Source organism: Paramisgurnus dabryanus, chromosome 12, assembly GCF_030506205.2.
Source record: "Paramisgurnus dabryanus chromosome 12, PD_genome_1.1, whole genome shotgun sequence".
NCBI lineage: Eukaryota > Metazoa > Chordata > Actinopteri > Cypriniformes > Cobitidae > Paramisgurnus > Paramisgurnus dabryanus.
The window spans coordinates 13,854,691-13,882,549 of NC_133348.1; the positions used below are offsets into that span (position 1 = coordinate 13,854,691).

The following is a 27,859-nucleotide window of genomic DNA, read 5'->3' on the forward strand; positions in this document are numbered from 1 at the left end:
ATTATTTTGTTGGTTCATTACGATGGTTTCTGCTTTATTGTACCTTTACATGACTATATATTCTCACTCTTATGCTTCTTGAAAAAATTAAACCATTTAACATGTAAGCATTACTGCTGCTTCACCTTAATTTATGTGCGCGCTGGCCCTTTAAAACGCGTCATCGTGTGTTTTCACTACTACACCACCACCATAGCGCAAAACGAACGAAACATTACAAGACAAACACAAAGCAAAGCCTTCGCAGATACTCTCAGAGCAGATAGATCGATTATATAGTCATTAACAAGGATGACTATTTTTGTACTATTTGTAAAGACTGTAACGATGTAGTTTACGGACATATGAAGCCTTAATGATCAACGTTAGCTAGCTTAGCTTTCTATTAAAAAAAATAAAGGGAGATTCCACTGGTGGCTAACGGCTATCACCTGTAACAACACAGATTCATCAGAGATGTGTAAATAAAAGTATTGCTTCTTCATCTCGTTTGAGTAAATCGGCTGTCATGATGATGAAGAAAAAGAAATTTAAGTTCAGAGTGGATTTTGAGTTGGACGAGCTGTCTTCGGTTCCGTTCGTGAACGGAGTTCTGTTCTGCAAAGTCCGCCTGCTCGACGGTGGCTTCTCGGAGGAGTCGTCACGGTAAGATGCTGTGATGAAGGTGGATCATTGGGGTTAAAAAGCGTACCGTGGAACCTTGCAGGGTTCTTAATAATAACTGAGTGCTTTGCATGATGAATAGTTATAGCATCCTTAAAATAACAGTGTTATGGTATATGGTTTAAGGTCTCTGGGCTGTTTAAGTTGTATCTTTTATTGGGTATCATTTCAGTCGATATTTTAGGCAACAGACTTTTGCTTGTGCAGTTCTGATCGCAAGTTCAATGGAGACACTTACTGTTGATCTTGTAAGATGTAATTAAGCGTTCATTACGAAAACTAAACATTACTACAGTAACCAAATGTTAACTGTCGTCTTTGAAGTGAACCATGATAACCACAAATTGTACTATAGTCTCACTACAATAACCATAGTTAAATAAAACCATGTACGTGTAATACTTCGGCTAGACCAGCTTAAAAAGTGTCCAAAACACAGCTAGACCAGCTTACTACACCAGCAATAACGTTACCAGCTTAAACCAAGCTGGGGGACCAGCTAAAACTAGCTCACCAGCTTATGCTGGTCTTAGCTGGATTTTCAGTAGGGCAGCACAGTACTATTTCAACTATAGTAAATACTAAAGTATATTACAGTATTTTTTCATTGGGGTGGTAATACAGTCGGTGATCAGAAACCATGGTTAGTATATACCTGTAGTATAATAAGATAATAAAGAGATTTAGAATCCCTTTCTAAATCCAAACTGAAAGTAACTGACCATTGTTTGGAATATGTTAGGAATAATTGACGATGGTCAGTTGAATTATTTGTAGGGATGCACCGATAGGATTTTTTGGGCCGATACCGATACCGATTTAAACAGACAACTTCTGGCCGATACCGATGCCGATACCGATATTAAACACTTGTATACAATACTATACAGTTGGTCTATTTGCTAGTTTATTTCTGCATCAAATTATTTTTACTGAACATGGATTTGATCTAATTAACATTCAACTGACCAACATAAAAAGAGAGACACAAATTAAGCTAAAACAAATATAATAAGACAGCATGACAACCTTCAAAGGTGGTTTTTTGCTGTTCAGCGTTTATTTTATTAACAACATTAACTCGTTTTTTTACATATAATGGATTTCTTTATGCAGTTAATTAATAGGCCGATACCGATTTTTTTCTCGTGCTATTGCCGATATGCCGATGGTTTCAAATTCATCAAAAATCGGCCGATAAATATCGGCGGCCGATACATCGGTGCATCACTAATTATTTGAAAATAATGCACACCCAAGGTGGTAATGCCACACGATGGGAAGTGGAGTGTGTGTTATTTCTAAATAATTAAAAGTACTGGAGTCAGTTATTCCTCTTATACCACTGTTACCACAGACATTGCAAAGGCATTGCTCTGGTGATTATTTTAAGACATTTGACAAGTTAGGTGTGCGTTTATGGAAAAATAATGCATACCCGTGGAACATTTCTCAACCAATCAAAATAAGGCATTCAAGTGCCCCATGTTGTAAAACATCTTTTGTATGCAAGGGAAGCTTTAACCTTCAAAGCATCTCTTTATAATGGCATACATGATTATTTTTTATTTTACTCAAGAATGAAAAGAGATCTGGTGCACTGGAAGGTAATGAATCAGATGTGTCTCATTAACTAGTCTCCTCCTAACTAGTGATGCACCGATGTATCGGCCGCCGATATTTATCGGCCGATTTTTGATGAATTTGAAACCATCGGCATATCGGCAATAGCACGAGAAAGGCCGATACCGATTGTTTATTAATTAACTGCATAAAGAAATCCATTTTATGTAAAAAAAAAATTAGTTAATGTTGTTAATAAAATAAATGCTGAATAGCAAAAAAGGTTGTCATGCTGTCTTATTATATTTGTTTTAGCTTAATTTGTGCCTCTCTTATTATGTTGGTCAGTTGAATGTTAATTAGATCCAATCCATGTTCAGTAAAAATAATTTGAAGCATAAATAAACTAGCTAATAGACCAACTGTATAGTATCGTTTACAAGTGTTTAATATCGATATCGGCCAGAAGTTGTCTGTTTAAATCGGTATCGGCCCAAAAAAGTCCTATCGGTGCATCCCTACTCCTAACTAGTGATAGAGCGATATATCGGCCGGCCGATATTTGCAGGTTTTATGTGTATCGGCCGATATGTGGCTGCTGTGTTTGCCGATTTTTTCCGACATTATTTACAGACAGAGTGTTGGAAGCCGCAAGTAATTGCAGGTCATGTGACTAAAAACAAACAACCTTTCCATGACAACATCAAACGCTCGGCCTAACAGCTGATCATAGCTGCACAAAGCCGGTTTTTATTTCTCATCTCTATATATATTTGTAGTAGTAAAGTGCTAGAAATCAGTATCCTTTGCTGATAGTTCCTCGTCATTGTGGAGAGTGCAGTTCATAGTTCCATAGCACCCTCACCTGTTTTTACTATTTGTTAAACATAGTTTTTTTTAAGATCAATAAATGTTACTTTTTAAATTGAAACGTTTGGCGTCATTGTGTCATTTTTATGATGTAAATTGAGTGAGCAAAAGCAGTATCGGCTCCAAATATCGGCTCAAGAAAATCGGCAGCCTGTATCGGTCATCGGCTAAGGCTGATGAAACAAAAATCGGTATCGGCACTAAAAAAAAATCCATATCGGTCGATCCCTACTCCTAACAGCAACTGTGGTTTGAGAAAGAAGAAAAATTTAATAATATGTTATTACTAGAGTTCCTTTAAAGTCAGACAGACACACCCTGATTATTATTAATAATGTCACTGCATTGAAGTTAGTTGTTAATTTTATATCTGACCTCTTTTTTTGTACCCTCAGGGGTGTAGCTTTGATGAAACCTGTGGTGTTAATATGTGAAACACCAACACAGTCAGTACTGCGACATGGTGATGAATGTCATAATACTGAAACATGTCAGATGGAAAAGCTACTGGTCAAATAGATTTATTTATTATTGCATTAGCAGCGCAAAGGTTATAGGTTTGATCCCAGAAATCACAAATTCTGATCAAATGTACAGCTTGCATGCTCTGTAAGTACTGTAAGTAATCTTTTCATTTTTCGATTGATTTCAAAAACCAGTTGATCTTGTGCCGAGTCACCTAAGGCTTTACATTACCGTATGTATTACTGGGTGTATGTGATTAATGTCTCAATTTAGTACAGACCTATTATTCACAGGTAGCACCCTTTTATCTAGGATAGAAGTGCATCAGTTATAACAGAGAAGGGTTTAAATCAAGATATCTAAAAAAAGAGAACGGTGCAGTCAGTATCAGATTATTAGTGTAGTGTCACAGAGACAAGTGTGACAGTGTGAAATAAATCATGCACAACTTTGCTGGACCCACCCGTATTATGTCATTTATGTTTCCATCTGTTGACTTCAACATTAAGTGTTTCACACAGAAACTAAAGCAAATTACATTTTAAAAAGCGTAGTTGCCCCAAACAGTGTCACACCCGATGCACTTGTCTACAAAATCAATCTCCCCATCCTCTCAGTACACACATCACAAGCTCTACCCAGGCTTCCCACAGTTAAATATTAATGTGTCATTCGGTGAAAGCAGGGCTGGGAAACTTTCACAACAAATTTCCCTCAAAGTGACTCTCCAGCAATGCATCAGCAAGTAGTTTATTCATCTAAACCGCGCAAGAGAGAGAAAGAGTTCATATACAAGCCCAATATCAGCTCAAAAGATCTAGTTTGCAGTAGATTCATACATCATCATTTCCTCTCTATTTAATTATGCAATTCACAGTTTGTCTCCCGAATCCAGGCTTGAGTTTGCCTCCATCCGCCTATCCTTTTGAAGAACTCTTTTTTTTTTTCAGTGGAGACATCCTTAGGGAGAACCTAAAGAAGGAGCACGGCAGCATGCTTAACCAAAGCGTTCCAGCTGGCTTAGATGAGTTTGCCATGGCAACGGCATATATTTCAAATTCAGGAATCAGACCAGTCTAGTTTTATGGAACACTTCTCTCACTATATGATTGTGGTTTTGATATTAATATTTAATTTTTAATGTAAAATTTTTGTTATATGAGAAGGCGTGTTGTAAATCAACAGAACCCTATCAATGAATGGTTCATTATTCCCTTGTGAGCAGTGATGCTAATGACTCCAGCGCATGCATGCTAGGCTAATGGGTTCTGATGGACCAATGAAGAGGCAGGACTGTTGTTTTGTTTGCATTAGTAATGCATGCCATTAGCACCTAACATTACAGGTTTCATTATGTCCTTTGTGTAATCATTAGTGTTTTGCGAGGAAGGTTATAATGAGTCGATGCGATGCTGCATTGTTTCGGGAAGTTTAGTGTAGAGCCATTGGGGTGTGTTATATGGAGACAGAGGCTAAATGTTATTCACTTTCTGATGAATAGAAAGAAAAATGTGAATTTGATCTGCAGTGGAGTTAGTATTTCAAAACTGAAGACCTCCTGTATCGATCGGAAGTCTGTGCTGTTCGTCTTGCCCGGGTTGTATGTCAGATTTATAAATGTGCAGCCGGTCATTTATAGTCTCTGTGCCAGTAATTTGACTATAAATGTAATATAATTTCATTTGACTTTTAAAGGGATTTTTCACCAAAAATGAAAATATTGTCATCATTTACACACACTCAAGTTGTTCCAAACATGTATCAATCATTCTGCGTAATACAAAGAAAGATATTTTAAAGATACTTTGTAACCAAGCATACAGTATGTGGGCCACCACTGACTTCCATGTTAAGAGAAAATAATACTATGGAAGTGAATGGTGCCCCAGATCTGTTTGGTTAGTAATATTTTTCATATCTTCATTCGTGTCCAACAGAACAAAGAAATTTATACAGGTTTGGAGCATCGTGAGGATGAGTAAATGATGACAGACTTCAGTTTTTTGGTGAACTATCCCTTTCACCTAATGTGTTTTGGTAGAATCTCTCCCTTTTCATAATCCCATTCCAGGGTTTACCACAGAAAATTTGTTAGTTAAGGTGGTAGGGTTGGATGGGGGCGTGGCAATCAAAGGGGTGGGGCGTACGTGTTTGGATGAAAATTAAAATAATTTTATATAAAACACTCAAATAAAACTTAATTTTGAAGCAACTATGACAGAAAACTATACTAGAACTACACATACTAGATTATTAATGAATTAAATGTTTTTACCTCTAACGGGAAAAGCCACGTGATCAAGTGAAACTAAAGGGTTAATAAACACAAACTAAAGCAGATGTTGTAGAACCTCTGGCGAAAGATGATAGATAGCGCAAAAATTTTAAAAACTGATTATTTCCCACTATTAATTACAATATCTTAAAGGAGTGTAACTACTGTAGCATGTAAATAATACACATAAATAACGTGAGCAAGAGCGCTTAACAATTATATCGAATCAACAGGCACGTGAAATCTAGCTAACAAAATCACCTGCTAACTTACTTTAAATTTGCAAGAACTATAGACAAATACAATACAGGCTTAAATAAACTCAAAACATAAGTCCACTTACAGTTCTTACGGACATGCGTTTTACCAACTGGCTATCCTCCAGACATGACAAACCATATTTCGGACCTCATTTTGGCAGTGTGGCGCGCGTGCACTCTCGCGTTCTGAAGCGCGTCCGTGCTATTCTCCAAGATGTTTTATGAACTGGCTAGTTATCCTCCAGACAGTGACGGTCCGGACCACGTCTTTCTCATTTCGGCCGTGTGGCGCGCGTGCATGCTCGCGGTGTGAAGAGCGTATGCGGTATTCTACGAGATGCACTTGACGGCCTTTTTTTGCAGCAAATTTTTATATATTTTTGAATGACCTAGTTAAGGTGGTAGGGTTTCCCAGCTTAGGCGGGCCGCTGAAACTAAAAAGTGCTGCGGGAATCCCTGCATTCATTTCCAATATACATAATCAAATGCCCTCTACATTTTATTATCTTTTTTTACTGATTCAATCTGACATGAGTCACATTGGGCAAGTAAAATGGGTTGCAAATGCGATATCATGCTGACATTTAAGCCATGGGTTCAGTGCTTATTTGTAATGTGCATCCTAATGGTGCGTTTACACCAGACATGGAAGAGGCGGAAGCGCGAGTGATTTACATGTTAGGTCAATGATGCAAATAGGCATCCTGCAGCACGATAAGCACGATTGGCGCAACACGAATGGCACGTTCCGCATGAATTGAGCATTGACGGGTGAGTTGAAAAATCTGAACTTTGGCGGACTTTTGCACCACGTTAACCAATCAGGACTTTGCTCTAGCAGTAACATGATTACAGGAAGTGAACGGAGGCAGAAAAACAAAACAAGAATGGAGGACAATCATCATCACTACACAAGACATCTTTATAATTTTACAGGATCTTGTTTGGAAGAAAGGGGGTAAAGAGGTCGAACAATCTGGTTTACGCAAGTTGAGCTATATAAGCCCCTCCCATGATGCAAATTTACACGTAAATGTCTCGAATGACTAGAATTTCATGCGCGAATGAAGCGGGTAACCTCAAATTGTTAAAGCTGCCAACTACGCACAAATAGCGTGTTTTTGACGCCATTTCCGCGTCTGGTGTGAACACACAGTAAGGACTCTGTTAAGTTTGCTTTATTATATATCATTATAAAATGCAGTGCATGTTTTCACAGCAAACGTTAGTTAGTGTTGGGTTTTAAAAGAAGCTTGGAGATAAAAACAAACACTCCTCACAACAGAGCCATTATGATATTTACTGCAAATGAAATAAGTGATGTTTTGGATTAGACCATTTAAATCTTGCTTTTATTTCCAGGATGTTTTGTTAGCAGACACAAGAAAATGTCGCTTAGTTGAAGGAAAATGTTAGTGTTATGTTGCTGGAATGGTTTAGAGAAGTCATTTTTCTCTGCTGCTATGGTGATGAGAGAAGGTTAAGGTTTTCTTTAAGCCAGCTGTGCTTTATCCGGGTTAACAGAGGAGAGGCAATGACTCACCAAGCACAACTTCTAGTAGCCAAGGAATCTCCCCAGATGTATGGGAGTTGCCTGATGTGTGTAATTTTGGCCGTGTTTCCCATTGACATCATTGTGGACCATAATGAGTTGACAGTGTATTATAAGAAGGAGGGGGACTTGGTGTTTATGTGAGTGCAGATCAGAATGTACAATTGGCCTGTGCACCTATCACCTGTCTTTTCAAGTACTTGCAAGTCTCTCTATTGTAGATGGATGGTCCTTCTGACTAACCTTTGGTTAAGTGCCTTGCACAAATCAAGGGCCCACTTCATGCTTTACTTGCAGATTATATGTTTTGGCTATCACCAAGTACAATAAGTACAATAACATGCATCCTCAAATATACAAATGTGAAATCCAAAGTCCTATAATCTAATTATGATATCAGGAGCATCATTACATAAGCTTTACATTATGTAGGATGATTTTCTGTTGAAAAAAATAAGCTAGGTTTTCAAAGACAGGGTTACATAATTGTCACTCACTTTCTCACATTTGTTTCACAAACTTGCTTTTTTCCGAACGCCCGCTGGGTCTCGTCCGTCTGCCCTGCTTGCAAACATCTGTCTAATTAGAAAGTTAAAGACCTGCACAGCGAGGGCGATGTTTTAAATGAGAAATAAATTAAGTGTCTGGTTGTTAATGTAGCCTTCTGAGTCCAGGCTCTAATTACCTGTGTGAGTCAGACTCTAATGCAGTCGACCTGCACAGAATATTAAAATCATTTCGCTGTAATGGTTTCAGATCGGGTGTGAAACCATTGTAAAATCTCCTTTGCGAAATACATCCGCCATGCAGATGGTATGGTAGAGAGTTCATGCTGTTTGGATGAGCGCATGTTTGCTTTAAAGCCAGGGCCGTGACACAATGAACTAACAGCGTTGTGTGTCTTTCACAGGGAAACGGTCCAGGCTAACTGTGTGCACTGGAAGAAAAGATTTTCCTTTCCCTGTAAAATGAGTGCCAATGCTGGCACTGGAGTCCTTGATCCCTGTGTGTGTCGGGTTTCAGTCAGAAAGGTACAAAACACACCTTAACACACACATTTTGTATAGATTGATAGTCAAAGTCTAAGAATAAAATCTAACTGGTTATTTATTAAAAAAACAATTTTGTATTCCAAACAGGAGCTCAAAGGTGGAAAGACTTATGCAAAGGTAATTTCTACTTTTTTATTAAATAAAACATCTTGTTATATATATTTATATAGTTATTTATATAATGATGCAGTTTCCTGTGGTGTGATACACTAAACATTGGTATTTCAAGTAGTCAAATTCCTTAACTAGGTTAGAGGATTATAAAACATTGATAGCAAAAAAGTGCAGCTTAAAATAGAGCACTCTGAAACATCGGGCATATGTGATGCTATTTGTGCATGTGCACAAATGTTCCCAGTGCAGCTGTGTTCATAAAAACATTAACCTTTTATTCAGCTTGAGGCTTAAAGCATCAGTGATTTCATGACAATTTATGGATTGCTTTTGGGGAATGGGAGAATATAAATTGATTTCTTCTCAAAATTTCTATTGTTTTGGCTCTCTGCACAGTTGGGTTTTGCAGATCTTAACCTGGCTGAGTTTGCTGGGTCAGGTAGCACCACGCGCAGGTGTCTGCTGGAGGGTTATGACACCAAAAACACCAGACAAGACAACTCCATTCTTAAGGTACATAAATGTTTAAGCCTTTTCCTTTCATTTACTATCAGCACTTAAGCTATTTTGGGGATTTCCGCCTGGATTTGGCCTACCCAATTTCAAAAGCTACCCATACCCACAAGCAAAGGATATATAAAAAAGTTTGGTATCATTTTAAAGGAAACCCTTTGAAATTACATAAAACACTGTTGAAAGTGCTAAACATGGTTGAATGTGTTGTCAGTCCTCTAATAAACACAAAAATAAAAACATTTTGATGTTTTTTTTCTTCTAAAGTCTGTATTTGAAAGTGTATAACTCTGGCCCTGGATGCTCCAGCAACCTGCAGATAGTTTAGTTTGATTCCAGCTAATGTCAGATTTAGGGCTGCAGCTATCGATTCTTTTTGTAATCGATTAATCTAGCACTGAATCGATCGATTAATCGAGTAATCGGATAATTTTTTTGTGTTTTTTTTAAACAACCAAAACAAATAATGCATAACGAAAATGACTTGGCTGTAAAATGTTCAAGCATTTGGCTTTTATTTCTAAAAAAAACAGAGGTATTTGGCTCCAAGAAATAAGCCTATTTATTTCAATTTTTTACCCATTTAGTGTTTATAAGTGCCAGTGCCAACAATTAAACACTTTAATTTATTATTATGCACAACTGGTTTCATGCTGTAATCTAGCCCTGACATCAAAGTAAATATCTGGTTTATGTACATTTCTACACCTGCAGCATTTACCATTAGGCTTTTAACATATAATATATCATTTCTGGGATGAGCCTATTTGCTATGGTAACAACCTGTGTGTATGCGCGCACGTGCACTTGTGTTTGTGTGTGTGCACGCGTTCTGTGCGTGAGGAAGAGTGACACCCCAGTCAGACGTTCAGTTGCTTCATTGCATTTTGGTACTGCAGAAATACATACATTACTTTTCAATAGAACGCTGCATTTGGTTTGCATCACTTGCATTGCGGTGCATTTTAGGTTAAGAATCTGTTCGAAAAATCACAACATCACGTCCTGCTGTATACAGTGAATGCATGCTGAAATTATTGTTGCGTGGCTACATAAAAGTTTAAGCATATGTGATGCATTGCGCGATCGTTCTGACTCGCATGAGAGAGAATAACTTCCTTATGCTAAACTCCAATAAGACAGAGATTATTATTATTGAACAGAATATGTCAGATTACAAGTTGCCCATATATGATTGCACTGTGGTGCCGTTTTTTGGTACACACACCTGTAGTGCATGCGTGTGTGTAAAGGGGTTCTTTTTTAATCTATACTGTCCTGCAATTGAACGTGAATACGTTTACTACTTAAAAACATCAAAGCTAAACATCATATCTAGTCAAACCGCATAACGACATCGCTACAAATACAGTATGGGATTAAAATCAACGGAAGCTACGTTACCTTGTTTCATCGACGCTTGGTGAAACAGCAGTGGATGTTTTCGGTTCAGATGCTGAATGTAAAGATAATGTAATGATCCCAAACTTTAGACATTCTCTCTCTGCCGTTTATGGACATATTCGCTCTGCCATCGCGCCAACTAAATTCAAAATGTACCACGCGCTATGATGTGCTTCCTGAACATTGAACAACGGTCCGTGTGAATCAGATCTCGGCGCGTGTAGTGCGCGTCATAGGAATTTAACGAGGCTTCGAGGCAGAAGCCGTTTCTCAATGTCAAGGAAGGATCCTCGGAAGCTAGAATTTCGAGGATGCTACGTCATCGACGTCGGTCGAAGGACTGTTCCAATGTCGAGGATCCTCGAAATTTCAGCCAAGGACTGAGTCCTTCGTTCGAGAAATATCCCATATACAGGAAAGGATGCAAATTTGTATCCTTCGCGCTCTTCACGCGCTGAAATCACCCACAATCCTATGCGCGCAGCACCGAAAGCACACCTTTCAATCACGCAATGACGTAATTACGTGCACTTGTTAGCCTGTTCCATTTAACGTGTTCTCCGAATGCTTAAAAGGAGCCTCGCCTAGCATCTGAAGGAAGTGACTTGTAAGGACTAGTCCTGCCAAGGAAGTATCCTTGACATTGAGAAACGGCTAGAATTTTTGCCTCGAGGAATTTTTTGAATCGAGTAAATCGAGTAACTCGATGAATCGTTTCAGCCCTAGTCAGATTACAGAGGAAAAAGGATTTTTTTCTCCATCTAAATGTATGCAAAAGTTATTTTACTCCAACTGAAGGGAGGAATAATACCTTTTGTATACAATTTCTGCCTAAAAAGTGTCCCCATTACCACATACAGTGGAATGAATGCAATATCTTTATATCATTTTACAGAAAACCCTTGGAAGTTACACAAAAAGCAGCTGTTTGTGACAAATATTGTTAATTATGTTGTTTAACATATGATGAAACACTAAAGTTTCTTAGAAAGTGAATATCTGTGTTATCTGAGGCAGTTCATGCACATGTTTTAAGTATGTTACAAAAGACGATTTTTTTTACCTCACTATTCATTCATTCGACAATAGTTGGATATTTGATGATAATAGTAAAAAAGATTATTCCTGAGAGCGAGAGCTTTCATTTGATATAAGACTTGCCCATGTTTTGTCATATCTGCAGAAAGTAGAGATTCTAAGCTTTCAAACAGTATCTCATATGTGGTACTGGGTCCATGACAGACCATTAAATATATAGGAATATTTTATATTAAGTAATAATAAGTAATTTTGGACCTGGTACGGAGTCTGCCGTGTAGAGAAGGTTAAAGGGAGAGTTCACCCAAAAATAAAAATTCGTTCTGCTGAACACAAAGATATTTTGAAGAATGTTTGTAACCAGACAAATCAGGGGCACCATTCACTTGTATTATTTTTCTTACCATGGGAGTCAAAGGTGCCCCAGATGTCTTTAAATTAAGTAAATTTTACAGGTTTGTAACAACTTGAGGGTGAGTAAAAGATGACAGAATTGTTATTTTTTTTGTGAACTATCTCTTTAAATGTACATGTCATCCCAACTAATCTCAGTATGACAAAACTGTCATTATTTACTCGCCCGCATATTATTCCAAACTCATATAACTTTCCAACCACTCAAAACACCTTAGCAAACATCCACAACATGCTAGCATTTTTCTTTGGTGCCTGTCATGTTAAAATTATATTATGTGGGTGGTTGCCAGGGTGGTACAATGTGGTTTTACCTGGCAAACATAAGTCACTTTTTATTTTATTTTATTTTTAGAATGGGTCAGTAATAAAACATTCTCCAATCTATCTTTTTTTTTTTAATACTTTTGTAAACTGCTTTGGATTAAAGTGTCTGCTAAATGTAAATTAAACATCACACACATCCCTAATATTTTGTCTTTGTCTCTAATTGCAGGTGATTATTAGCACACAGCTAATGTCTGGGGACCCTTGCTTCAAAACGTAAGTATTGCTTCTGGATGCTTTTGAAATATATTCCAGTACTGTTAAAATTGATATTTTGAATTGATAAAAGGGTGCTATTTTTACAACTACTTAAATTGGGTTGAAGACCCCCAGAGACCTTTTCTAATAAAATATATACGCCTGCTATTTTCTCCATTCGTGTGTGTTGGGTACGAGTGTGAATAAGAGCTCCGAGGAGCTAGATTTGCATACTGAGTCGGAAACTAACACTGTCCACCCACACACACACTACACTCTTCATGAATGCAAAAACCTGCTGAAAACATTTGTGTGGGTTGGCCACCCACATGGAAAGAACCTATATGTGGATATATGTGCATATATGAAACCTATATGCAGCTTATATGCACATATATGCTGCATATATACAGCATATATGCGCATATATGAAACATATATGCAGCTAATATGCACATATATGCAGCACATATACAGCATATATGCACATATATGAAACCTATATGCAGCTAATATGCACATATATGCTGCACATATACAGCATATATGCCCATATATGATAATATATATGCTGCATATATGCAAAATTGAGGTGCATATATGTGCATATACAGGCCATAAATTATGTGAATTATTAAATAAAGTTATGGTGTCTGCACATTTAAAACATTTACAAGATCTGTCTAGGACATGTATGACAAAATGGTTTAACTTAACAGCTACTGTTCAATGTTATTTAACAGCAACAGTAGCGCAGATGGTAGAGTGAGATGTCTAATGATCGGAAGGTTGGGTGTTCGAATCCCAGCAGTGGCACGTGGGATTGCATTTTTTTTGGTGATCGGAAGGTTGGAGGTTTGAATCCCGGCTCCTGCAGGTGCAGACTGTCATTGGTTGGACCTTTATTTATGTTTAATTTATTAGCAGCTACAGATTTTAATAATTTTACCAATATATAGGTTAACATATATGTGCATATATGTACATATATGTACATATAATATAGGAAAACGGCCAATTTTATATATGTCACATATATGTAAAACCTATATCAAAACCTATATTGAAACATATATGTTTATATATGTTTTTTCCATGTGGGCAGGGAGAAACTATAGTGTTCAGGGATTCAGGGGATTCTTTCTGGGGACTGCTGTCAGTGGATGGATAGAGATTTAGTTTTATAATTGTGCTTTGGGAAATGTGATTTTTTTCTATTTTTCTAAAACGTAAGAATCCTCCAGGGAATCCCAAAAATGTTTGAAACGGTATGCTAGAAAATAAAATGCATGGAAAATATTTAAATACTGGAGATTTGTAATAAGTTCATTGTTTGATTTTCCTATGCATTTAAAAATATATAATTTGAGCAGTCTAAACATCTCCACATCTATTCGTTATGTATACATGGGTTTCAGCTGGCGTCACTCTCTTGTCTTCCGCCATTTTGAGGACCTGAAGTGATCGCAAAAGAACTAGAAGCTATGCCTTCAATATGTTGTGAGCATCAAAATCGCTATTTTTACAACACTAAGAAGGCTCGACAAAACATGATATTTTGCTCGAAGTATCGCCTGTGTCTCTACACGTGAACTCGAGCATTGAGAACATTGTTTGTGAACAAAGAGTTTACTAAAAAGAAGGTTTTGAACAACTGACTTTGGTTGATTTGGCTTCCGCTCGCCGCCATCTTCCCAGTCTAGATGTATCGATCTGCGAATGGAACGTAAGGAGGGAGGAGAGTAAAGATGGATAGCTCCTAAAGCATAGTTCCATATAAATGCACAGATAATTCGTTGTTTTGTCGCAAGTGAAAAACAATATTGACCTTCTAGTTGAAAAAGGAGCCTCATATGAGATTCATTCATTCGCATTCAGAAATCGATTATTTCCGTCTGGCAGGGATGACGAGCAGACACCATAACAGCCAAAATCAGTTGTACAAAACTTTCTTTTTATTAAACAATGTTCTCAATGTTCGCGTTCATGAGTAGAGATCCAGGTGATACTTCGAGCAAAGTTTCATGTTGTGACGCGCCGCCTTAGTGTTGTAAAATAGTGGTAGTTCGGTAGCAGCCAACAGCGGCTGGAAGAACGTATCGGGGATTGAGTAGGCATCACACCCAAACCAAGGTATATTTTTTTTAAAGTCGCGTTTCTTTTCATGACAGTCGAGGTGCGACATGTTGTCTTTCGTAGCCATTCCCCGTATCCATAAGAATCATAGACAGTAAAAGATAAGAAATCCGTAAATCGTAGCAAGCCAGCCAATGCTTGTCAGTAGCCTACTGGTACTCGGTAGGTCCTCAAGATGGCGGCATAACGTAAAAAGTCACATGACTGAAACCCATGTATATAAAGATCAATGATGATCGCCGTAACAGAGATTAAATCTATTGATACTCCTAGTTTCAATTCATCGTCATTCAAGGTTGTTTATTTTTTGCCTGAGGTATCGAGTTGCCCTTTTTTTAGAGGTAAATCAATAATTTTCTCTCTCTGTTTAGGCCTCCGTCCACGGCCACAGTGATAGGCATTCAGGGTGATGCTGAAAGTCTGATGGAGGACAGAAGAGGAGGAGAAATACAGAAACCTTTTCTGAGCCTCTCAGGTGAACCTTGCAACACATACGCCCTTAATAACTAGTACTGTTAAGTTTGCCATGCAAAAGAGGGCACATCTGCATTTTACCATCATGTCATTTCCTTTTCCATTGATCTAAGTTCTTACTAATGTAATAATGGAGATGAAATAACAGGAAGGGGATCTGTACAGTAAATGATTTAAGTTGGATTTAAACTCTTGTGCACTTAAGTGCCACTAGGGCTGGGTAATATGATATGCAGTACTGTGCAAAAGACTTTTAGATGCTTCACAAAAAAACATTGTTTTTAAAATGTTGTTTTTTAATGATTTATCATCTGCCTGTGACAAAAACCAAAAGGAACTGCAAAAATAAGGATTAATCAAAATATTAACTTTTCAGGATCCCTTCTGTGTTGTTGGGCAGGACATTTGAAGTGAATGCGTGATGTACAAATCCATCCATTCAATCCTTGTTTGTAATACTCATTCAAATGTGTTTGGGTTTGCATTTTTATGCTAATGTTTGAGGTTTTTTCTAATCAACTTGTTCTAATAAAACAGAAGAGAATGTTTGGTTTGATTCAGCCTGACTAACAGGAGCTTGAAAGAACGTTCTGTCTTCCTCCATTCCCTCTTTCATCCTCCCTTCATGCACGCTGTGAGCCCTTCTGTCCAGAGACTCCTGAAAGTGTCTGTCTTTAATGTATAATTTAGCCATGTGCTGCATTTCACTCTGTTCTCCTAGTGAATCATTCAGACTGTCCGCACTCGATCTAGAGCAGCTTTGAGTTCAATTCACACCTCTACAATATGACTCAGGCAGATTGTACTGCTGCTCCAATAGTGATTTTCATCTACAATCATTTCAATATATTAAAGTCATAGTCGTTTTCTGATACCAGAAATACCAAAGCAGATTGTTGTTTGAGGCGATTGCTGAATTTAGCAGTAAAGCCGTTTGTTCAGAGAGACACTGCATGTTGAAAAGGTAGAATATATGAATTAAATATGAGCTAGAAAAGTATTTTAGTACAGCTGTTTTTTTTTCAGGGATTTTGTTAAGGATAGCTAACATAACATAGTGGTGAGTCTGGGGGATAAACCTGTCTTACCACAAATGGGCTAGTCAGATAGTAAAGATAACTAGTGACTTTATCTAAATTTTATTAAGGCTAGCTCACTTACCATAGTAGTGAGTCAGGGTGGTAAAATTGTCTTAACACAAATGGTTAGTCAGTTGGCAAGTGAAATGAAGGCAACTACTGAGTTCATCTAAACTTTGTTAAGGCTCAGCGAGTGAAAGCAACTAGTGAGTTTATTTACATTGTATTACATCTAGCTCAAGTACTGTAGAGGCGAGTCAGGATTTTAAACTAGTCTTACCACAAATGGCTAGTCAGTTGGTAAAGGCAACTAGTGAGTTTATCTAAATTTTGTAAAGGCTAGCTCACTTGCAGCAGATGCGAGTCAGGATGGTAAACTAGTTTTACCACAAATAGCTAATCTGGCAGTGAAAGCAATAAGTAGGTTTATCTAAATTTTGTTAAGGCTTGCTCATTGCAGTAGAGGCGAGTCAGGATGGTAAACTAGTCAGTTAGTAAAGGCAACTAGTAAGTTTATCTAAATTTTGTTAAGGCTAGCTCACTTGCAGTAGAGGTGATAAACAAGTCTTACCACAAATGGCTAAACTAGTGAGTTTAACTGAATTTTGTTGAGGCTCAGGAAGTGAAAGCAACTAGTGAGTTTATCTAAATTTTATTAAATCTAGCTCAAGTACTGTAGAGTTGAGTCAGGATATTAAACTAGTCTTACCACAAATGGCTAATCACTCAGTAAAGGCAACTAGTAAGTTTATCTAAATTTTGTTAAGGCTAGCTCACTTGCAGCAGATGCGAGTCAGGATGGTAAACTAGTTTTACCACAAATAGCTAATCAGTTATTGAAGACAACTAGTGAGTTTATTTAAATTTTGTTATGGCTTGCTCACTTGCAGTAGAGGCGAGTCAGGATGGGAAGCTAGTTTTAACACACATGGCTAATCGGCAGTGAAAGCAACAAGTGAGTTTATCTAAATTTGTATTAAAACTAGCTCAAGTACTGTAGAGGCGAGTCAGGATGGTAAACTATTCAATTAGTAAAGGCAACTAGTAAGTTTATCAAAATTTTGTTAAGGGTAGCACACTTGCAGTAGAGGTGAGTCAGGGTGGTAAACTAGTCTTTCCACAAATGGCTAATCGGTTTGTAGAGACAACTAGTGAGATTATCTGAGTTTTGTTAAGGCTCAGGCAGTAAAAGCAACTAGTGAGTTTATCTACATTGTATTAAATCTAGCTCAAGTACTGTAGAAGCGAGTCAGGATTTTAAACTAGTCTTACCACAAATAGCTAGTCAGTTAGTAAAGGCAACTAGTAAGTTTATCAAAAGCTAGCTCACTTGCAGTAGATGCGAGTCAGGATGATAAACTAGTTTTGCCACAAGTTAATCTCAATTTTGTTAAGGCTTAGGAAGTGAAAGCAACTAGTCAGTTTATCAAAATTGTATTATATCTAGCTGAAGTACTGTAGAGGCAAGTATTATGGTAGCCATAATATGGCTCGGTACAGCTCACTTTTTGTTGGTTTTTCAACTGTGTATAGTTCCTAGTACTGCAATGTGTTTATTACAACCCTGGTTGAGGTATAGCCAGCAAGCTTATTAGGCATAATCTTCAACAAGTTTTGAAAATGCACCAAAGTAAGCATATAAATCCATCGAGCCGGTTTATTTAAGACTGAGCTCAATCCTTTACGTCCACAGAGACATCAGGGAAGTGTGGCTCTCTGCCTGATGAACTGGGGATGTGCGGACACTCGCGAACGTCAAGTTACGCTAGTCAGCAGTCCAGAGTATCAGGTAGGCTTTTCCTCCTCCACTTTTCTCTCTGATCATGTCATCTTGAGATAATGTGACTCACTTGTCATGATTGATTTTGAATGCTTGCCTAACTAATACTGTCTGGCTTTAACATTATCAGCCTGTCAATCAACATGATGTCATGGTATTTAAAGATGATGAGTCAATTTGCACGTAGGCTGCATGTCATGTAATGAAATAAACATGTGCGCATGTGCAACGTTTTGTTAGATCCTTCATTAAATAACCTAAAATGAGGCTCTTAGAAAGGTTTCTAACCATTACGTAATAGCGGTATTGAATGTCCCAGATTACCGATCTAATGTGATAACACTTATTCAAGTACTTACAGAGACACATCACCCAATCCTAATTTCATCAAGCTTTCAGCACTTACAGATTCAGTTACACAATCCTCACTTTGACCTTTTTGCATTAAAGCATCTCAAAGCGTGAAGTTAGTTTTAAAGTCTAGTATGACATTAAGGTCTAAATGTCCGAGACCATTTAGTGAAAATACTTAGTATTATGTACTTTTTTTTTATAGATGATATTATCAACACAACAATTGGGTGTCTTTTTAATTCTTCACTTAAATTTGATTAACATTTAAATGCTGTCAAATTCAGCTTTTTTTAATTAAAATTAGCTTTTGAACTTTTGCCGAACTTGAAAGAGTGATGCCAAAGTCTTTTTTTTAAGAAGTTGCGTCACTTCGCCAACATGTTTGCAATCTCCCCCATTCATAGCAAAAGCAATGACGCAACTAATGTAATATTATCTTCGGTGATGCGCGACTCCTAAAGGTCTCCTATTGGTTTAAAATGTGTCATAAAAATGTAAATAGATTTATTATTATGAATTTCTTAGTATTTAGTGCCCCATGGCATGAATTCCAGTTAATGTGTTAATGATTCATGTCCTGATGATTCAAGTAAATTTGCTTAAGAAGTGGTATTAAAAATATGTTATGTCCTCTTCCATCTGTTTCTTTTTGTTTTTTTGAAATGCCATCTGAAATTTTGGGATTGGACTGTGTAATACAACAGTTACGTTACATTACGAATGACTGTGTATGTATGTGGGAAGATATTCAGCCTTCACCAGCATCACATGCTAGCATTATCACTTTCTGAAACTACCCAGCTTGACGGCAACTTGAATAGCATGTGTGGGCGAGAGTGTTACAGTATGTCCCTTCACATTGATCAATCGGTGAAAGGTTTTAAAAGTGTCTGTGCATTCACAGGGTGAACAAACTTTTTCATGACCCTCATAAAAAACAGAAGATTTGTCTAAATGAAACTGTTGGTATATCAGGGTGCCAAAATAAAGGTGCTACATTATGCCATCGAATAACCATTTTTGTTGTTTGGTTCCATAAAGAACCTTAAACATTTTGAAGAACCTTTTGGTTACAAGGTTTTAGGCTTTTTATCCAATCATGAGTCTTGATGCTGCAAATATGCAAATGAAAACGTTAACCCAGGGTTTAGGAATGCACTGTGTGAAATGTCAGATTATGAATACCCAGGGTTATCTCTTAACCCCTGGTCAAGTATGAGCAGTGTGAAACGTGACCGGGCTAACTATTTCAAGTGTGAGTGTATCTGTTTTGATTTCCTGTTTGTTGCCGTTTCGCAGATATGCACAATTTGAAGTGTTAATGTTAAAACTGTGTTGTTTCTTATTTCTTAGGCTATAGTACGAGTCATTCACGTTCCTCCAGTGTTTCAGAGTTCTCCCACAGAAGGAACACTTCTGTGGGCAGTGCTTCCACTGGCATTGCCAGCATCCCTGAGCCCAGTGAGGGGAGCGACCAAACTACAGCGCCTCCTACAGCAACAGGTGTCTGCACTGCAGTGCCTGAACACCCATCAACCCCTGACAGAGCTGCTAGCAGGTACGACAGATCTTCAGCAAGCTTTAGATGCACTACATTAAATACATCAAGGAGCTTAGATGGAAAAGCTGCCAAATGCCACAACCGTTAAAAATGAGATAATGACATTAACCGAATGCCCTCACCACGAATTTTGCATTCACCAAATATTTTCGATTCAAATCCATTTAATCTTGGTCTTAGGTCATTCAGAAATACCAGTTTGTTGGCAGAGTCCATTAAGAGTTTTGGAGCAGTCACTTTCACTTCACTTTAAAGGAAAACACCACCATTTTTCAATATTTTACTATGTTCTTACCTCAACTTAGACAATTAATACATACCAATTTTTTTTTTTCAATGTGTGCACTTAATCTTTGTACAGCGCGTCATGAATGTGTTAGCATTTAGCCTAGCCCCATTTATTCTTTAGGATCCAAACAGGGATGAATTTAGAAGCCACCAAACACTTCCATGTTTTCCCTATTTAAAGACTGTTACATGAGTAGTTACACAAGTAAGTATGGTGGCACAAAATAAAACGTGGCAATTTTTTAAGCAGTCAAAAAATGACTTAATTCGCAGAACTTCGACAAAGCACCTCTCGCACAAACTTCTGTCAATATTACTCTGCCCAAGGTTGAAGTTCTGCAAACTAAATGCTCTTCCACCATACAATATAATTTTTTTATCCGCTTAAAAAAAATCACCACATTTTATTTTGTTCCACCATACTTACTCATGCAACTACTCATGTAACAGTCTTTAAATAGGGAAAACATGGAAGTGTTTAGTGGCTTCTAAATTCATCCCTGTTTGGAGCTATAGGAATGAATGGGGCTAGGCTAAATGCTAACACTTTTACAACGCACTGTACAAAGATTAAGTGTACGCACTGACCAAAGATAGGTACCGGTATGTACTAATTTGTCTAAGTTGAGGTAACAACATAGTAAAATATACTATGTTTTCCTACTGTTTTCATTCAAAGAGGGGTTTGCCTCTCAGCTCTTCAATTATCTATGGTTTGTCAAGAGAACACACATCAACACAGCATATTAATAACAAGGTTTTACTAAAATTGGTTTATCTTCCATACAACAAGATTCCTTTACTTATTATTTTAAATATGTGACACTGAATTTTTTTGGTGGGGCCAGTGAAAATTTTGGCAGGGCAAGTAAAAACCTGAACCACTGGCCAGTATAAAAAAATTATTTGTGTTGAGCCCTGACATTGCTTTAGCAACGCAAAGGTTTTTGGTTTAAAACCCAGGGAATGCAAAAAAGAATATATACCTTGAATGCAATGTAAGTTTCTGCCAGATGCATTACTGTAAATGCTTGAGGAACCTAGTCATGATTCCAAGCATTTGTGATCAGAAATTACAGGAAATCATTATATAATGAGATTACAATGTGCACACAGGATTTGTCAGCTGCTTATCGGCTTTTTATCTTCGTGTACAAACAGGTTTCCAGTAAAACAAGACTCGATGGAGTCTCAGCTGAAGAGGATGGATGCAACACGTGTGGATGCTGATGATGTGGTGGAGAAGATCCTGCAAAGTCAGGATTTCACACACAGTCTGCTGGACTCCAGTGCTGAAGGTAACCTTGGCAACAACCTCCGGATTTCTCACAAACATGACATGAGATGCCATTGGCAAATTCCGATCATTTTCATACTGATGTCCGCCTATAATATTTGTTGCTTACATACCTATCATTCCATTAAATCATCACTGTGTTGATTCTAGATGACCGCATGCAGTTTCACAATAGCACCTGCTGCACTTTGTGCTCACTAGAGTGTAGAAATAGGGCCAGAGCTAGAAAAAGGGGAAAGTTTAATTGAAAGCTCTGTTTACTTGTTGCTGCTTCTGCTCAGTTGATGCATTGAAGTGTATCTGTGGTGCACTATAAGGTATTATTTTTAGATGACCTGACAACAGGTTCTCATTAGAAATGGACCAATTTAGTTTTTGTATTCTCCAGAGAAGAGTCGTGACTCTGGGGAAGAGTCGGGCATGAGAAATTGAGGCGAAATCTTATTCCTGTGTGTGTGTGCTGTGTTACAGAGGAAGGTCTGCGTTTGTTTGTGGGTCCTGGTGGAAGCACTGCACTTGGTAGCCACCACCTTCCTGCCAGGTGAGTGTAACAAATAACACAGCAATATTAACCAGCAATGCTGTTTAAAAATAACGAGTACATTTACTTGGCAATCAATGCACAGTAATATATAGGGATGTCACGATTCTCCAAATCCTCGATTTGGTTACATCTTTCGATTCTAAGGCCACGATTCGATTGGAATATCGATTTTTACATTTTTTTTACAAAAAAATTTTTAGACTAGATTTTTATTAAATATAATATATCTGACCTTGAACCCGGAGATGCCCTGCCATGTTAGTCATGCTGCCAGTGAAAAAGTATGGTACACGCACATACCTGATAAAACAAAACTTCAGATGAACATTCCTGTCAGTACTTTGCACCTTAAAAATGCGCTTTTATTTTTCGTCAGACGAGATTGTGAGACTATACACCAATAAGTCATGTTTAAATGCTGCTTAAGCAACTGAAATAAGTTGTTGTGAAACTTAAACAGATCTCAGTTCAGAGAAACGACCGGTCCTGGCACAGACGCCGCTCTGCTGTGCACACGCGCGCTCTGATTGAGTTCAGCCGACGGCGGGCGGCGCTTGCTGTTTTTTGTTTCCCACGTAAAGGCAGCTTGCGTGGTGTCTCCTGCATCTGCCATGCTATCTTTTAACTGGCTGTAGCTAGCAAAGTTAGAGGAGGTTGACTCGAAGTACTCAACACGTGTGGGTTTTTTTTCTCATTTTAATGGACTTTAATAGAGCCCAACATTTAATACTTAACTCAACACTTAACTGTTTTTTTCAATGGAGTTTCAAAGGTCTATAAACGATCCCAAAATGAGGCAGTAGGGTCTTATCTAGCGAAACGATTGTCATTTTTGACAAGAAAAATAAAAAATATGCTCTGTTAAACCACAACTTTTCGTCTAGGTCTGATCCAGCGCAACCTAATGTAAATGCGTAGTGACGTAGGGAGGTCACGTGTTACACATATAAAACGCAAATTTGCGGACCATTTTAAACAATAAACTGCCACAAAGACATTAATTAGTATCAGTTGACATACAACAACGTATGAACGGTCCTCTTTCAACACATTTGTAAACACTGGGGCAGAGTTTTGCGTTCGTCTTCTGTGACCTCTTGACGTCATGACATATTGCGTGGGGTCACATCACGCATCACGACCTGATCTAGACGAGAAGTTGTGGTTTAAAAGTGGATTTTTTTTTTCTTATCAAAAATGACAATCGTTTCGCTAGATAAGACCCTTATGCCTCGTTTGGGATCGTTTAGAGTCCTTTGAAACTCCGTTGAAAAAAACTGTTAAAGGGGGGGTTTAATGGTATTTCAAGCATTCTGACTTATTAACACAGTTATAGAGTTGTTTCCTCATGTTAAACGTAGGCAAAGTGTCAAAACAGCAGTTGGGCGTGTTTCAGAGTATTTCTGTGCCGAATGCACTTCGCCAGGGTTCGTACAAGTTTCGGCTAATTTTTTTCGATTACGGTTCTAACTGACGTTTCAGGGGTTTTCGATACGTATCACTTCTTTATATGGGCTTATCCCCCGGAAAACCCCGCCCAGCCGTCAGTCAGCGGGAGACGCTAGAGCTTGCTAACAGCTTATCACGCCACTCAGCCTTGTTTAATTTCAAAAGTCAACAATGGCACAACAAGAAGTGTGTTTTTGGATGTAAGGAGAAGACATCCAGCCTTATGGAAACAATGGATATAGTTTATTATCCGGATTAGCAGCGGAGTTTTGCGTGTGTGTTTGATGCGGTGGATTTTCAGAACCGGGTCATGACGAGTTACACGTGGTAAGTAAGACTTCTGTCTTATGTTGGAAATAGGCGCGTGTATATTATATAAATGACACGAACATGTAGTGAATCATAAGTTAAAACAGTGTTGTATAGTGTTGTATGACTCGTACTCGCTCCTCCCGTGTTATAACTCCTCCTTCTGCATTTTTTCGTACGTTATCGGAAAGATTCGGTAAAGCTAATCTTTCTTTTATAAATCTGATTAAACTAAAGACTCTTCAGAGATATAAAGGATGTCATACTACTCTATAGGTACTCCAGATTAATATCAGAAATGCAGAAACAGCGTGTGTTACGTGAGCTTTAAGTGTTGAGTTAAGCATTAAATGTTGGGCTCTATTAAAGTCCATTAAAATGAGAAAAATCCTGCAATGTTTTCCTCAAAAAACATAATTTCTTCTGTACTGAACAAAGAAAGACATCAACGTTTTGGATGACATGGTGGCGAGTAAATTATCTGGATTTTTCTTTTAAGAAAATGGAATATTCCTTTAACAATTCTTATGTTTAATGTGAACCTTCCGATTTCTCTGATGAAGCCAACACGGAAGTGACTTAAACTGTAATTCTTTAACGGGCCGCTAGATGCTGGAACCAAAACGGAGTCAATTCCCATAGACCCCTATGTTAATTCTTTCCTCGCCATTGATGAGTTAACTCATCAATTAGGAGAAAACGCTTCCCTGCCAATGACAACTTTTTCCGGCAATCCGTAATTCCGCTATTATCCAACAGGTGGATGGTCTTACCCAACTTATTAAACCTGGAAGCAACCCCTTAGGGCAAACAGTTCAAACTCTGTGTATATTTTGATTATCGCTCTAAATCTGATCTCTATCAAGTGTCTTTCACAAAAGTGCATTTATCTCAGCTTTTTGCTCAAAATTTTATATTTTTGAAGAAACCTACCCATATTTGAGAGGTGATAAAAAGAGAACAAATGAAAGTAGGATGCAGAAGGTCTGTTCTTTCATTTGATATATTGTATATTTATATATTTAAAGATGAACATTTTCTGGAAGACATTAAACTTTTGTGAAAATCGTAAAAAATGCTGGCGCTGGCTGGCAACTTAAAAAAAAGCTGGTGGGGAAAGAGTTAAAATGCTCAACTTTAAAGTAGAAATAATAAGTTTACAGCCTGGTACAAAATGTGATTTTTGGTCTGTATAGCTCATTTTGCCCTTCATGACAACTATGAGAGGGGTGATATTTTATTTTTGTAACTCATCCGTTTAAATGATATTAACCCCTAAAGTTCTGCATAATAAGGGCGTGGCCACTTAAGTGATGGGTGTAAACTGCTCTCACTACCGTCGAATTAGGCGGTACCATCTTCACCCATTTTCGGTTCTCTTTGAGTGATGTGCGGTGACGTGCAGCCAAGATGGCGACAGCAGGCTCCACCAACTATTGGCTTAAAAAAAACTCTTCACAAACCTATCACTGACACTACGCCTAATATTTTTTACAGTCTATGGCAGGGATGGGCATCCCTGGTCCTGGAGTCCCCCTGTCCTGCAAAGTGTAGCTCCAACCCTAGTCAAACACACCTGAATGTCATTTCCAAGTAATCCTGCAGCCTTTGATTAGGATTTTCAGGTGTGTTTGAGCTAAACTTTGCAGGACAGTGGCCTTCCAGGACCAGGAATGCCCACCCCTGGTCTATGGTCTAATGCCAGTTCCATTTCTAAATGAAACACCCACTTTTCTATATCCAATCAAAGCACAATGAAAAACGCAAGCCACGCCCAATATTCTGTTTTTCATTGGAAATACGTTAAAGCCAATTGCGACTTCTGGTTCATGGTGACTTTAATAAATCTTTGACCCTGTCTGTAAAATCTAGGGTAAAATCTCATAATATAATAATTATAAGATTCAAAGAGTCAAAGGCTGCTAAATGCCACCTCCGTCAAAAATGAGAATACTTATAGTAGACATTACAATGGGCATCCCTAGGTGCGGTGGAGAAAAAGTTGTATATAAATGCTGATTTCTTCTTTTTTCAGGGTTGGAGCCGGTGCCTATGAGCAGGTGGTGATTAAACGCTAGGGTTGAAAGATGCCAGGAGAAGTGTCTAAAACCAAAGTCTGTTTCGTGGGAGGAGAGAGAGGGATGAAGATATGGAGAGATTTTCATCTCTTGTATTAGAAGTGTTTGTCACAATCCTATTTCGACGAAACAGTGCCCTCTGCTGGTACATAAAGAACAGTTCCTCAGTATGAGGTAGATGTACTGATGTCTGTGTTTCACTGTGAGGTAAAGTTTGTCTTTTGATACATCTGCATTGCGAACAGTAATTGCAGATCAGCCGAACAAGATCTTCTGCTCTCTCCTTGCTATTATTATATCACGGTTTTTGTTGGTATATCTTCTTATTAACATGTTTATGAGCCATTTGACGGATTGGACATCCTTACATAATCGGTCTACAGATGTGATGTCTGTATCTGTTATGCACTCACCAGTATTTGTGTACGAATTGAAATCAATGCGCCCTTATCCAGTCCAACCCCATGCTATACTAACACCAGGTCAACAGTGTTTCAACTTGCGTCGTGTAAAAAAGTCAATCTGAATAGCACTTTGAATTTAAGGACTCTTATGGGAGATCCTTACAAGTGTCCAGTGAGCCTGTACACATTAAACGTGTATTCATTTACTTTGTTTGTTTGCCAAAAGAGGAATTTAAACTTGAAGTTATTGAATTTAAAGCTAGCAGAACATCTGCAGCTGTGTAGCTACTTTTTGCAGTTCTGGTTGTAAACTCCTTCAAATCCATAATCAGATATGATGCATCTCATAGGATTCTTGCAGCGGCGTATTATGACACAGTGTAAATCTGCTTGCTTTCAAACAAAGACAAATTCAGCCGAGCTGTTCTGATGCTACATTTAGTAACATGGTGAATGACGAGCGTTTCAACAATGCTTAATGTTTAGCACAAGTCCTCTCTGTTTAAACATATAACACTACAAAATCCATTTCTGAGGATGTTTTTGTTGTACTTGATGTATCACAGTATTTTAATGCTATTTTAAAAAGTCTCCTATATCAGCTATACAGTACCAGAGGATATCAAATCCCTCTGTATATCTTCTCGAAAGCTATTCACTGTTGTATAAATTCACTTTTGTGATTCGTATGTGTGTGTGGATTAGCAGTGAAGTGCGTGCGTGTACAATATTTGTAGCACTTGATCGTATCCCAACTGTCTAGAAATAACGTCAGAGTACTAGCGTAGAAATGCATGGGTGTCACACGTAATCGATGTGTCCCTTAATGTGTAGACTTTGCTATCGCACATTTAAAACATCTGGTCCAGGTCAGTGAACACTTGGAATCAATTGTAAACTGGGCCACACATCTCAGGTTTATTTTATTTTTTAAAGCATATATTTTGAGGTTGCGAATATTTGTTCGGCTTTGTAACCCACACGCAATCGTTTAGAAATGAGTGAATTACTTGGTTCTTTTGAACCTTTTGATTTTTTTTACGTTTTAATTGATCTACTGCCGAAACTAAAGTCTATTTTTATGAATTTGAGCTTTAGTGATATTGCTAGATTTCAATTTTGTCTAGATGCAAGTTTGCATTCCTCCCTATTACTCAACATTTATTCCCTTTCTTTTACCTGTAAGTTAGTCCTGGTACTTTACATGTCGTAAAAACACGGTGGCTTTATCTCTTCTGTGAAGTTTTTGGTCCCTGTAATTGTACCGTGTCTGATGTTTAAAGTTGACATTGCTTTTGACTGTCTTGCAATGTTTTGACCAATAGTGGCTTTCATGCCATATGTTCTGTTATGTTGCTGGTACGTACCATGCACTGTTAAATAAAACCAAAAATCATT

General features: G+C 37.9%; 1 protein-coding gene across 2 annotated transcripts; it reads left to right on the plus strand.

Moving 5' to 3' along the window:
* Positions 1-157: 157 nt before the first annotated feature.
* On the plus strand, positions 158-27,859 carry fam102bb (family with sequence similarity 102 member Bb). 2 transcript variants are annotated; one of them, XM_065268217.2, is made up of 11 exons: positions 160-645; positions 8,559-8,679; positions 8,788-8,817; positions 9,211-9,327; positions 12,680-12,726; positions 15,216-15,319; positions 18,091-18,186; positions 19,885-20,089; positions 21,542-21,678; positions 22,149-22,218; positions 26,015-27,859. In XM_065268217.2, exons 1-11 carry the CDS (start codon positions 509-511, stop codon positions 26,055-26,057), a joined length of 1,107 nt encoding a protein of 368 aa, XP_065124289.1. In that variant the 5' UTR covers positions 160-508; the 3' UTR covers positions 26,058-27,859. The 2 variants fall into 2 exon arrangements, with proteins under 2 accessions (XP_065124290.1, XP_065124289.1); XM_065268218.1 differs by lacking the exon at positions 18,091-18,186 and having other exon boundaries at positions 158-645.